At 45.0% G+C, this 13,495-nt stretch overlaps 2 protein-coding genes across 17 annotated transcripts in view; both read left to right on the forward strand.

The window, feature by feature from the left end:
* The first annotated feature begins 2,522 nt into the window (after positions 1 to 2,522).
* Positions 2,523 to 6,047, forward strand: cldnk (claudin k). Its single transcript, XM_021625816.3, has 2 exons — positions 2,523 to 2,969; positions 4,790 to 6,047. Exon 2 carries the CDS (start codon positions 5,080 to 5,082, stop codon positions 5,722 to 5,724), a length of 645 nt encoding a protein of 214 aa, XP_021481491.1. The 5' UTR covers positions 2,523 to 2,969; positions 4,790 to 5,079; the 3' UTR covers positions 5,725 to 6,047.
* Positions 6,048 to 8,323: 2,276 nt separating this feature from the next.
* Positions 8,324 to 13,495, forward strand: part of hgs (hepatocyte growth factor-regulated tyrosine kinase substrate) — a 51,952-nt gene continuing 46,780 nt past the window's right edge. For all 16 annotated transcript variants that reach the window (XM_090197642.1, XM_090197643.1, XM_090197644.1 and 13 more), the window contains exons 1-4: positions 8,324 to 8,540; positions 9,991 to 10,075; positions 10,323 to 10,398; positions 10,962 to 11,054. In XM_090197642.1, the coding sequence (XP_090053768.1) occupies positions 8,504 to 8,540; positions 9,991 to 10,075; positions 10,323 to 10,398; positions 10,962 to 11,054 (291 nt within the window). In that variant the 5' untranslated portion in view covers positions 8,324 to 8,503. The remainder of the gene's footprint in view (positions 8,541 to 9,990; positions 10,076 to 10,322; positions 10,399 to 10,961; positions 11,055 to 13,495) is intronic.

Below are 13,495 nucleotides of genomic sequence, written 5' to 3' on the forward strand. Positions count from 1 at the left end.
CAGCTGGCTACCTAGCTGGCTAACAGCTGGATAGATACTCCAGGTGATGTGCTTGAAAGGTAGGATCGATCATCTCTTTTTCTAGTTCCCCTGTGACTGTCTGGCGCTCCTAACTTCTTAAAGGTCCAATGCAGACATTTTGATTTAAATGTCAAATCATTTCTGGGTAACAATGAAGTGCCTAACTGTGATTGTTTTCAATTGAAATGGTCAAAGAGAAACAAAAAATTAGCTTCTTTAAAAAAAGAGCAATTTCTCAAACAAGAATTTTGCTAGGGCTGTCTGGGAGTGGTCTGAGTAGGGGAGGGAGAAACTGAAAACTAGCTGTTATTGGCAGAGAGGTTTGGAACTATCTTTCTTATTGGTCTACTACCAATTTATGAGCTGGTGATGTCACCAGGAAGGCCAAAACTCCATCCCACCAGAACAGGCTGTCATTTCAGGCGGTCTTTTTAAACAGCTCGTACACTACAAGGGCATTATCATAAATTTCACAATTGCACAGATTTATTCCAATCTCATAGTGTGGAAATATATAAACACAGAAAGGTCTAGTTTTTGATTGAACTGGGCCTTTAAAGTTGTCAGCACCACACGTGCTCCCACCCACTACAAGACTATCCACTCACTATCCACCCACTACAAGACTATCCACTCACTATCCACCCACTACAAGACTATACACTACAAGACTATCCACTCACTATCCACCCACTACAAGACTATCCACTCACTATCCACCCACTACAAGACTATCCACTCACTATCCACCCACTACAAGACCATCCACCCACTACAAGACAATCTATCCACTACAAGACTATCCACTCACTATCCACCCACTACAAGACTATCCACTCACTATCCACCCACTACAAGACTATACACTACAAGACTATCCACTCACTATCCACCCACTACAAGACTATCCACTCACTATCCACCCACTACAAGACTATCCACTCACTATCCACCCACTACAAGACCATCCACCCACTACAAGACAATCTATCCACTACAAGACTATCCACTCACTATCCACCCACTACAAGACTATCCACTCACTATCCACCCACTACAAGACTATCCACTACAAGACTATCCACTCACTATCCACCCACTACAAGACTATCCACTCACTATCCACCCACTACAAGACTATCCACTCACTATCCACCCACTACAAGACCATCCATCCACTACAAGACAATCTATCCACTACAAGACTATCCACTCACTATCCACCCACTACTAGACCATCTATCCACTACAAGACCATCTATCCACTACAAGACCATCTATCCACTACAATACCATCTATAACACTACAAGACCATCTATCCACTACAAGACCAACTATCCACTACAAGACCATCTATCCACTAGAAGACCAACTATCCACTACAAGACCATCTATCCACTAGAAGACCATCTATCCACTAGAAGACCAACTATCCACTACAAGACCATGGTGTTTACCTACGGAGCAGCAAGGTGAACTGCCTTCAGGCTGAAACCCTACATCCCAACCTCCCGAGTGGTGCAGCGGTCTAAGGCACTGCATCTCAGTGCTAGAGGCATCACTACAGACCCTGGTTTGATTCCAGGCTGTATCACAACCGGACGTGATTGGGAGTCCCATAGGGTGGCGCACAATTGGCTCACCGTCGTCCGGGTTAGGTTTTGGTTAAATAAAAAAATAAAAAACCCTGAGTACTCCGTTCTGGTGTCTTGGTCCTCCCACCCCTAGGGGAGGGCAGTTCCCACTCAGCCCAGTCAAAGTTCTTCTCTGTCCTGGCACCCCAATGGTGGAACGAGCTTCCTCATGAAGCTAGGACAGCAGAGTCCCTGTCCATCTTCTGAAGACGTGTGTACCTCTCCAAAGAGTATCTTGAATAAGACATCCCACTCTTATTTCCCCTCCAACTTAAATTAAACTTCTCTTTTCCTACAAGCACTGACCTTGCTGATAACTACTTCATTGAGTTGAGTGTCCCACCTTGCTATTTTAAGATGAATGCTCTGACTGTAAGTCACTCTGGATAAGAGCGTCTGGTAAATTACTTAAATGTAAATCGTAAAGAAAGTTTTATTTCGATCCCTGTCTGTTCTCCCAGTACTTCCTGTTTCTTTCGTGGGTTAGTTGAATTCCCGTCGTTGATCAGCATGGTTAACGGGTTGATGGTTGGTTACCACAGCTACAACGGTTCTTTCGTAACTTCCAAAGGTCAAGTTAAAGGCAGGTCTTTAGGAGACAGGAGACATGTGAACAGGAGGTAGAATAAAGGGAGAGAACTGAACTAGAGCCCTATGTGACCCGCCTCAGTCACCAACTTCAGTTGAACACATAAAACATTAGAAACGGGGAGATGAAAAGAATGGAGCACATCAAAGAACAAGCGAGGCGAAAAGATGAAAAAGAAGACAGAATGGGTTGTTGGCCTGGATGGATGGAGGAATGAATGGATGATGGTGTGGGGGTGTCGGAGAGAGAGAACAGCAGTGGAGAACAGAGTGTCATTGTACTTGAACACCAGGCACTGGGAGACACACACACACACACACAAACACGGCTACACACACTGTCACACACGCTTACACAGACACACTGACAGACACACAAGCGTATGCTTCTACCCACTGCCACACAGACTTGCGCTAGCTGGCATCTCAGAGGGCAGCCCTCTCTCCAGTCCTGTCCTGTCCTGGGTGTTGAAGCTAGCTGGATGTTGAAGCTCTTCACCCCCTCTGCAGAAGCCAACCTGACCTCTCAGGTCCTCGTTCGTACCTGTGGACTGAGCTGAACCTTCCAAGGCCTCTGTCTCTGCCTCCCCCTGAACCAGCCAACCCGGTTACCTACATCCACCTCTGACCTATACAACCACAGCTCCACAGGACTGCTGAAGAACACGTTGCTTCTCCAACGACTGCTTGGAAGAGGAGAGGAGATTCATCACACTCCATCTGAGGTGACTAATGTACTCTAATGTATTGTTGATTTGTGTGTTGAAAATACTACGGCGTTAGTAGAGTCAACAAAAGCATTGTGGTACTGAAACCTTCCACCTCAAGGTAAAGAAGGTGCATTCCGTAGCTTGTTGGACCTGTCTGTGTCAGGATCTCACTGTCTATTATACTAATGTGTTTATTCTCTTTTAGGATCTCACTGTTATACTAATGTGTTTATTCTCTTTTAGGATCTCACTGTCTATTATACTAATGTGTTTATTCTCTTTTAGGATCTCACTGTTATACTAATGTGTTTATTCTCTTTTAGGATCTCACTGTCTATTATACTAATGTGTTTATTCTCTTTTAGGATCTCACTGTCTATTATACTAATGTGTTTCTTGTCTTTTATCATTAGTATGATACTGTAATTTATAAACTGGGTGGTTCAAGCCCTGAATGTTGATTGGCTGAGAGCCGTGGTGTACCGTATACCACGGGTACGACAAATCATTTCTTTCTACTGCTCTATTTACGTTGGTAACCAGTTTATAATGGCAATAAGGCACCTCGGGGGTGTGTGGCATATGATCAATATACCATGACTAAGGGCTGTATCCAGGCACTCTGCGTTGTGTCGTGCATAAGAACAGCCCTTAGCTGTGGTATATTGGCCATATACCACACCATATACCACACCATATACCACACCATATACCACACCCCCCCAGGCCTTATTGCTTAAGTATCTGATGCCTATTCTTTTTTTTTAAACAATGTGGCATGAAACTAGAGAGGGGAAACTAAAGATAAAGGTCCATCCCCTGTTAGACAATATGTTAATCATAGTCTTATTTCATCATCCCACTGGGCACAGACGTCAGTTCAATGTCAAGTTTGGATTTACATTTGGTTGAGTTGTCAACTAACCGTGAATTCAACTTGAAATGAACAACAGATGTCACCATGTCATTGGGTTTGGGTTAAAAGTTAGGTGAAATAAAAACATTTGATCCGATAAGTTTTCCACATTGATTCAACGTCATCACGTAGATTTTTTGTGGCAACAACGATGATTCAACCAATTTTTGCCCAGCGGGTTAACCTCTATCAATTTTGCCGATACAAGTAGTGATTGATCCATCTATTGTATCTGTCCAGCTGTTATTTCTCCCTGTGTAATTAAGGCAGTCCAGAACAGAGTTAAACCGAGCTGGGTCCTCAGTCAACAGAGCCTGGGCCCACTGTACCAGTCCTGTATGAAAGCCCTGCTGTGTTCCGATCCTCCTCATGTTTTTCTGAGATAACCCAGTGTTCAGGCCAGGCAGGCGTAGCAGCTCGTAGCTCCAACACCCACAGCAGCACAGTCAATGGAAACCGTTCTCTCTCTGCTCCTTCGGGTCCACACTGGAATCCAGTCACTCTCAGGCCCTCCCCCCTGCCTGTTTACAAATAGTTATGATAAACATTAGTTACAGTAGCTAAACACTGGGATTATTTTGACTTTTAAGTGTTTATGAATGCTATGCTAATCTGTGTAGGATTCAATAGACTGGGTGAATGGTACTTATGACTGACAACACAGCTCTTAGCTCCCTCAGTAGATTCCTACTGGAGAACTTTTATTTGTATTGCATTTAATCTTATTAGGAATTTATCTTATTAACACTTTGTTCTAGCTAGCTATTTGTGTAGGTAGCTATCAAGTAAACACAATGATTCATGATAGGATTTGCTATTATTCTGGTGGTTTAGAAGTTCATTTGCATAAGTGCAGTTCAGAAATGTCCTCAACTGGATCACTATACTAACCACTGCTTTTATTTCATCTGGTTGTTAGGACGTTTGGCCTCGTCTGTCCCCAGTTGGTCTCCGCATCAACCAGAGAGAAGGAGAGGGTCAAGAAGAAGAGGAGGAGGAAGACATCTGTTTTTCAAGATTTCGGGGGTGCATAGACTTTCCACGGCTTGGGACTATTTTAGTGAGACAAAGAGAAAGGACTTTAACATCCCAGTAACAACCAACGTGGTACAAATACTTACGAAAATCCAGCCAAATACCGGTAGACATCGTCAACCGTCACCACAACCGTTACTACTGCCACAACAACAACAGCCTGACACCTTAACCATGGCGACCACCGGCATGCAGCTCCTGGGCCTGATCTTGTCTCTGGTTGGCTGGGTGGGCGGCTTCCTGGTATGCTCTGTTCCGCTGTGGCGCGTCACCGCCTTCATCGGCAACAACATCGTGACGGCTCAGATCATCTGGGAGGGGCTGTGGATGACCTGCATCGTCCAATCAACGGGCCAGATCCAGTGCAAGGTGTACGACAGTCTCTTGGCCCTGCCCAGCGACATGCAGGCGGCCCGGGGCCTCACCGTGCTCTCCGTCCTCCTCTGTGGCCTGGCCCTGGCTCTAGGTGTGGTGGGGGTAAAGTGCACCAAGTGTATTGGTCAGAATAGTCTGAAGGCTCGTATTGCAAGGATCTCCGGCTTTCTGTTCGGCATCGCTGGGTTTCTCTACCTGGTTCCTATCTGCTGGACGGCCCACTCCATTATCAGGGACTTCTATGATCCCCACGTGGCCGCGCCGCACAAGAGAGAGCTAGGCCCCGCCCTATACCTAGGCTGGGGGGCGTCGGCCTTGCTCCTGATTGGTGGGTCGCTGCTGTATGCGGGGTCGAGTCCTCCCGGCATCCCCGGGTCTCCGACCTTCAGCAGCGACAGCAGCCCCCGTAGAGGACCTGCTGCTCAGGTCAAAGGTTATGTCTGATCGGAATGCCACAAAACCCCATGATTCCATGATTCCGAGATTCTATGATTCCATGATTCCGCCCTGACAACATGAAAAACCCTCCTCTCTTAGTATTTATACTTTTTAATACTTTGGAATGTTAATGTTATTATTATTATTCGGTGGTGCTTTTTGTCATTCTTTCAAAAGATGCAATAGGAGGTTATGAAGGGAATTGTGAAATCATTTTGCTATTTCATGTGTCCCTGTTGTCCTCCGATAACCCTATTGTCTGTCAGTCTGTCTGTCTGTCAGTGTAAAACCCAATAAAATCATCAGCCTTTCATTTCCTCTCTGGGAAACTCCTCTGTGTGAATTCATCTATTCTGGGATACAGTAGCCTATATTCGCCTCAAACCAAAGGATTAGGATGGTCACCAAGAGTAAATGTCCTGGCATTGTAGTGGGCCAACAGAACATGTTGTCATGTCGTCACCATTGTGACCTGTGAGTGGTGGTGCAGATTGGAACGGAACAATGGAACAATGGGGAACTGTGTATGTGTGTACGTCTGTGAGTGTGTGGTGTAGCGCTGATGGAGAGAGCACCAGCCAAGGGCCTTTTTTTCCCAACCAGCTACCACTCATCCTCCATCTCCCATCAGGTCATCACTACAGACTGTACAGTTATCTCCATGTTTCAATGTCTCCAGTCCAGTCTAGATATCAAAACCGGGCTCCTGTCCTCAGTTCTTAGGGGACACTGCCCGCGTCCCAAATACCACCCTATTCCCTATACAGTTCCATGCTTTTGATGGAAGCATAGAGCTCTGGTTTAAAACTAGTGCACTTACAATGGGCTCTGATCAAACAAAGTGCACTATATAGGGAATAGGGTTCAATATAATTTAAGACTCAGACTCCAGTCCAGTCCAGCAGAACCAGGCTCCTCACAAATGATTGGCTGACAATGACATCATCGGGTGATGATGTCATTGTTATCGTTGCCATTCACCGTAAGACAGGGTTCGTCAGCTAGGTTTTTTTGCCTCGGGGCCCAAAAGGTTTTCAGAGCTAATGGTTGGAACACAATTAGCATATAACAGGAGCAAAGTTAATAGAGGCATACAGCACAAATGGAACAACGTTGTTTTTGAACACATGATTCATACGTAATACATTTAATGACAATAACATAATCATTTTGAATTGATTAAACTCCTAAAATCACCAATGTCTTCTTTATTCAGTTGTTATTGTTGTGAATGTCTCTGTGCGTTGATTGGCAGGGAAAAAACAGCCCTAGAATAGTCTACTGGAGGCTACGCTAGTTTGATTTACGTCAACATTCCTTCAGAACAATTACCTTCCATCTACTGGAAGATCTGATGTCAAATCTCCACTGTGGATTGAGTACATTAGAAGAAATGACAAACATCTCTCCATTCAAACGGTAAGTGTGTGTGTGTGTGTGTGTGTGTGTGTGTTTTGTGTGTGTGTGTGTGTGTGTATGTGTGTGTGTGTGGGATGTGTGGAGCGCCAGTAATAACTATTGTATTCATGAGACATAGTTGACATCCTTCAGATTCTACAGTTGCAGCGCTGTTATAGCTACTTTAATTATGATAAGACATTTCATAAGATCTATCCATCTTATAAATATGACAACCCATCCAGCCCTACCAGCTAACAGTAGAGACTAGTAGAGACAGAGACACAATGTCACTGTATGGAGCATCAGCAGCACAGCCACAACAATGGCCTCCAGTGTTGTGAGTGCCAGGTAGTGACTCATACATAGAAATATAATCCACAGAAAAGGGCTTGGAACCTCTAACCCTGGAAATTTGACTGGTATATGGATGGGTACACTCACATTGGCTGCCAGTCCACCCATAATGCCATCATTGACTTGAATGGGGTGGGTCGTTCTATGCATTCTGCTTCTATGTACTCATCTATGACCTAAGTAGACCTATGTATACCAGTGTAGGGAGGAGGAGAGTGTGATGAAATATAGCAAGGCAGTTCCTCTTATTCCTCATAACAATGTGATGGAATGGATAGATGGCTGGATAGGGCCTGATCAATACTTGATGACGTAGGCCAATACCACAGGAGGCTGCTGACGGAAGGATGGCTCATAATAATGGCCGTGATTGCGCAAATGGAATGGCACCAACCACATGGAAACCATGGAAACCATGTGTTCTATGTATTTGCTACCCGTCCACCCCAACTAAAGTGCCACCAACCTCCTGTGGCCTAGACACATAGAAGGCTGCAGCTCCAACACTTAACGATCCCTCTCTTCTCTTGAACAATTTCATGTCGATTAAATTGGCTCACACAGGTAGACTGTGAATGGGCCTCCGATTTGTTCTCTAATTTAAATGTCTCCCTGTATTTCACTGTATCAAACTGAGTAGAATTTAGGCGAACCAGCTGATCAGAAAACCACCATTGGTGAGGATTTATTGAGTACCCAGTAAGGCTAGCTTGTTGCACCGTCATAAAAATGTTCCTCTGTCAAACGTAATGTTATGGAACCCATGTCCACTTGAATGAACTGTACACAACCAAGTCCCCCTGTACAATCCCCTCTTCAGACTCTAGGGGGCAACGTCACAATACATTTTGGAATAGACGGACTTCACCACCGAACCGCAGAGTTTCTAAACCCGAAACAGGAAGTAGGAAGTAGCAAATAACTTTACAGCTGGCTAGCGATCTATACAGTGGATGTGTTCAAATAATTTTTGGATTGACCACAAAAAAAATAACGTTCTCGTCAGCTAGCCTGCGTCATTGGATCAGCCATGGGAAAGGGTGGTGGTACATTTGAGAGGCTTCTTGGTAAGATATGAGTATCTACATTTTTTACACCGGTGATTGTTTTTTGCGTATTGTTTTGGCAGTGGTTTAGGGCTGTGACACAGCCCTGCTAACAAGCTAACATTAGCTAACGTTACCTAGCTAAACTTGGCATTGTCTGTGTTCAGTTCGACGATAGGCCGAGGCCTCTAATCGAGTATAGTCTTCTCTATCGAGTATTGCAGTGTAACTGCTTATCAATAACATGTCATTTAATCTACCAAAAACTATGCTTACATGCCAGGCATTTTGTCTAGCCTAGGTTAGCTTGGCTAGCTAGCATGCTAGCAACGCAATCAGAGGATGTTGTGTGGGTGCGCTGCGCCCCGATTTTCCCGACATAAAATAAAAAATAAAAACATATTTGTTTAGTTGGATATCCCCGATCGTCAGACATAAATCATTGTTTTTATGATTTGCATAACTTTCATTATTTGCCATCCAGCTAGCTAGTTGTTCTAGATATTTTAGCTCGTTTGCTAGTAGTAGCTTAGTTGGCTATCTATCCAGCTCACCCCACTGCGCCAGACAACGTCACCAGACATATGTTCTTATCAGTCTCATCGTAGACTAACTTCAACCCCTAAACAGTTTAGACAACTCGCTGACAACTGTAATCATCAGTAGATTGCTTCAAGTGCTCTGATGTTATTGAGGGTGCCAGTGCCAATTGTTGAGCCCTGTGTTGGCATAATAAATTAAGGCCAACACATCATAAACTGGCCAACAGAAAAGGCCGAAGGTTTGTGTCAAATCATAATAACATACAGGCTCATTCCCGGTTACCGACGTTTCCTCTTAGTTTTGCAACAGCCGCAAGCTACTTAGTTACTGTGTAGAAATGCATTCCATAACAACATACCTTGATCCACTCACTATTAATCACTAACTAGGCCTACCCCACCCCCATCATTTACTGAATGGAGAAATCCTCTGTTTCATACTACAGTGATCGAATAACATATTATTATTATTATTAGGATCATTTGTATAGTCCCACACGCCATGCCTGGAAATGTCCATGTTGTAGTCTAAATTGTGATGTGGGAAAGGCTGCTTTCTCAGTCATTAATGGTTTTGAATAGGCGCTAGTCACAATCAATTTCACCTGCTCACAAGCAAACACACAACTCCACTGTTTAGAGAAATAGCCTATGCTTTCAGGTGTAAGGTTTTGTCTTATCCACCCTGGTTAAAAGACCCTCACACTTCTCTTCTCTTACTAACACTGACTTAGCTGATAGCTACTATATTGAGGGAAAGTGTACTTGCTACGACTGTGATATGTGGTTGTCTCACCAAGCTATTTTAAGATGAATGCAGTGACTGTAAGTCGCTCTGGATAACGTTGTCTGCTGAATGACTAAAATGTTTATGATGATCTTGAATGAAAGACATGTGAGACACTGAACCCTCTCCTCTCTGTCTGCAGATAAAGCAACCAGTCAGCTGCTGCTGGAGACAGACTGGGAGTCCATCCTGCAGATCTGTGATCTCATTCGTCAAGGAGACACACAGTGAGTAGTAGAGTGCCGAGTACACCACAGCCCTGATCAAATACTTAGAATCATTCCTTCCTTCTGGTAATCACTAGCCTAATCTCTGTGATTGGATAATTGCAGTGGAGAAGTCCTTAAGTGTTTCCGTGACGAGGCCTAGGAAGGAAGGAAGGAAGGAACCATTTGAAAAATAATTGGAACTAGCCCCATGTTTCTCCACACGATAGAAGTGTGTCTGGTCTGATCAGTCTTTCTCTTCCTGCAGGGCGAAGTATGCCATCGGAGCCATTAAGAAGAAGCTGATGGATAAGAACCCGCATGTGGCCCTTTATGGTCTTGAGGTGGGTTACGAGACTGACCAATGCTGCGTGGATCTACGCTGAACCACTCCCCCACTTGTGATGACACAATCATAACCTCCTAGTGCTGCTTTACAGGACGGCTCATCAATTATTCACATTGGGCCATATTCAGATGTTTTGAATAGTAAATGCGTGTTAAGGAAATGTTATCCAGATATGTATATACGCCTCGATCACACCGACAGGCGTGATTCCATTTGGATACACCAGAGGTACGTTAGTTTCCCAGTGGAACGCTGCGTTTGCCTTGCAGCATTGCAGAGGCAGTGCATTCTGTGTGATGTAGAGGTTGGATTTATGGAACGTAAGCATCAAACTGTATGTGTCGACGGCTCGACAGAAATGGTAGCGAAAAGGGTGAATGTTGAACTTCTGTTGCCCACATATCCAGATGATGCTGCGTAACATTTTGCGTAATCATGCTGTCGGTGTAACCACGGTGACAGGCTAGTTCCATAGTGAAAGGTCTGACGTGAGGCGTAATCAGAAGAATTGGGCCTCTGTGTTGTGAAGTGTGATTGAGTGTTTCTTCCCCCTGTCAGGTGTTGGAGTCAGTGGTGAAGAACTGTGGTCAGACGGTCCATGATGAGGTGGCCTGTAAGACCACCATGGAGGAGCTGAAGGATCTACTGAAGGTGACCCTGTCTTGATTCACCCCCTCTATACCTCCTTCACCCCCTCTACACCTCCTTCACCCCCTCTACACCTCCTTCACCCCCTCTACACCTCCTTCACCCCCTCTACACCTCCTTCAGCCCCTCTACACCTCCTTCAGCCCCTCTACACCCCCTTCACCCCCTCTACACCTCCTTAACACCCTCTACACCTCCTTCAGCCCCTCTACCCCTCCTTCAGCCCCTCTACCTCTCCTTCAGCCCCTCTACCTCTCCTTCAGCCCCTCTACCTCTCCTTCAGCCCCTCTACCCCTCCTTCAGCCCCTCTACCCCTCCTTCAGCCCCTCTACCTCTCCTTCAGCCCCTCTACACCTTCCTTTCACCCCTGTCATGCGCCATCTTTCTTAGCATCATAGCAGTGAGATACTCTTAATGATCGGCTATGGAAAGCCAACTGACATTTACTCCTGAGGTGCTGACTTGCTGCACCCTCGACAACTACTGTGATTATTATTATTACAACATCAAGAGCCTCTTAAACCAAAAGTTTCAATTGAAACCAACTGAAGCCAAATCATTTTAAGCAGGTTACTCAGATGTTTCTCTCTCTCACCCTCCCACTCTCCACTTGCTCAGTTCCACTCCAGGGAAGCTCCATTGAGACCTGGATGACCCCGTTCTGATGGGTCATTCCTTAAAACAAGTGGAGTCAGACCTAATGGTGTCACGTCCTTACCTTTACCTCCACTCCTTGTTGTATAGGAGTGTTACTCTAGAGTGAACTAGTCTGCTGCGGTCTTCTACAGGCCTACATCCCATCAATCTCCTTCTTGGGTTACTTCCATTCAGACAGCTCTCATAGGGCCAGTTAAGTTTGTGGTGAGCCAAGAGAATGAAGGGACAGGAAGAGTTATGTGTGTGTGGTGAGCCAAGAGATTGAAGGGACAGGAACAGTTATGTTTGTGGTGAGCCAAGAGAATGAAGGGACAGGAAGAGTTATGTGTGTGTGGTGAGCCAAGAGATTGAAGGGACAGGAACAGTTATGTTTGTGGTGAGCCAAGAGATTGAAGGGACAGGAACAGTTATGTTTGTGGTGAGCCAAGAGGATGAAGGGACAGGAACAGTTAAGTTTGTGGTGAGCCAAGAGATTGAAGGGACAGGAACAGTTATGTTTGTGGTGAGCCAAGAGATTGAAGGGACAGGAACATTAATGTTTGTGGTGAGCCAAGAGATTGAAGGGACAGGAACAGTTATGTTTGTGGTGAGCCAAGAGATTGAAGGGACAGGAACAGTTATGTTTGTGGTGAGCCAAGAGGATGAAGGGACAGGAACATTAATGTTTGTGGTGAGCCAAGAGGATGAAGGGACAGGAACAGTTATGTTTGTGGTGAGCCAAGAGATTGAAGGGACAGGAACAGTTATGTTTGTGGTGAGCCAAGAGGATGAAGGGACAGGAACAGTTATGTTTGTGGTGAGCCAAGAGGATGAAGGGACAGGAACAGTGATGTTTGTGGTGAGCCAAGAGGATGAAGGGACAGGAACAGTGGTGTTTGTGGTGAGCCAAGAGGATGAAGGGACAGGAACATTAATGTTTGTGGTGAGCCAAGAGGATGAAGGGACAGGAACAGTTATGTTTGTGGTGAGCCAAGAGGATGAAGGGACAGGAACATTAATGTTTGTGGTGAGCCAAGAGGATGAAGGGACAGGAAAATTAATGTTTGTGGTGAGCCAAGAGAATGAAGGGACAGGAAGAGTTATGTTTGTGGTGAGCCAAGAGAATGAAGGGACAGGAACAGTTATGTTTGTGGTGAGCCAAGAGGATGAAGGGACAGGAACAGTTATGTTTGTGGTGAGCCAAGAGGATGAAGGGACAGGAACAGTGATGTTTGTGGTGAGCCAAGAGGATGAAGGGACAGGAACAGTGGTGTTTGTGGTGAGCCAAGAGGATGAAGGGACAGGAACATTAATGTTTGTGGTGAGCCAAGAGGATGAAGGGACAGGAACAGTTATGTTTGTGGTGAGCCAAGAGGATGAAGGGACAGGAACATTAATGTTTGTGGTGAGCCAAGAGGATGAAGGGACAGGAAAATTAATGTTTGTGGTGAGCCAAGAGAATGAAGGGACAGGAAGAGTTATGTTTGTGGTGAGCCAAGAGAATGAAGGGACAGGAAGAGTTATGTTTGTGGTGAGCCAAGAGGATGAAGGGACAGGAACAGTAATGTTTGTGGTGAGCCAAGAGGATGAAGGGACAGGAACAGTTATGTTTGTGGTGAGCCAAGAGAATGAAGGGACAGGAATCAAACTACACATTAGAAAAATAAAAACATGTTAGCATTTCAATTTAGGTCAGAAAAGGAATGTCTTGGTTTTTATGTCGACTGTCAGTTTTACAAGATACAACTTATTGTGATCTCAGTGTAGAAACTGGGAGTGTTAGGCTGTAGCACTGAAGTACTAATCCA

Source organism: Oncorhynchus mykiss, chromosome 13, assembly GCF_057628025.1.
Source record: "Oncorhynchus mykiss isolate SJ-2025 chromosome 13, ASM5762802v1, whole genome shotgun sequence".
Classification (NCBI taxonomy): domain Eukaryota; kingdom Metazoa; phylum Chordata; class Actinopteri; order Salmoniformes; family Salmonidae; genus Oncorhynchus; species Oncorhynchus mykiss.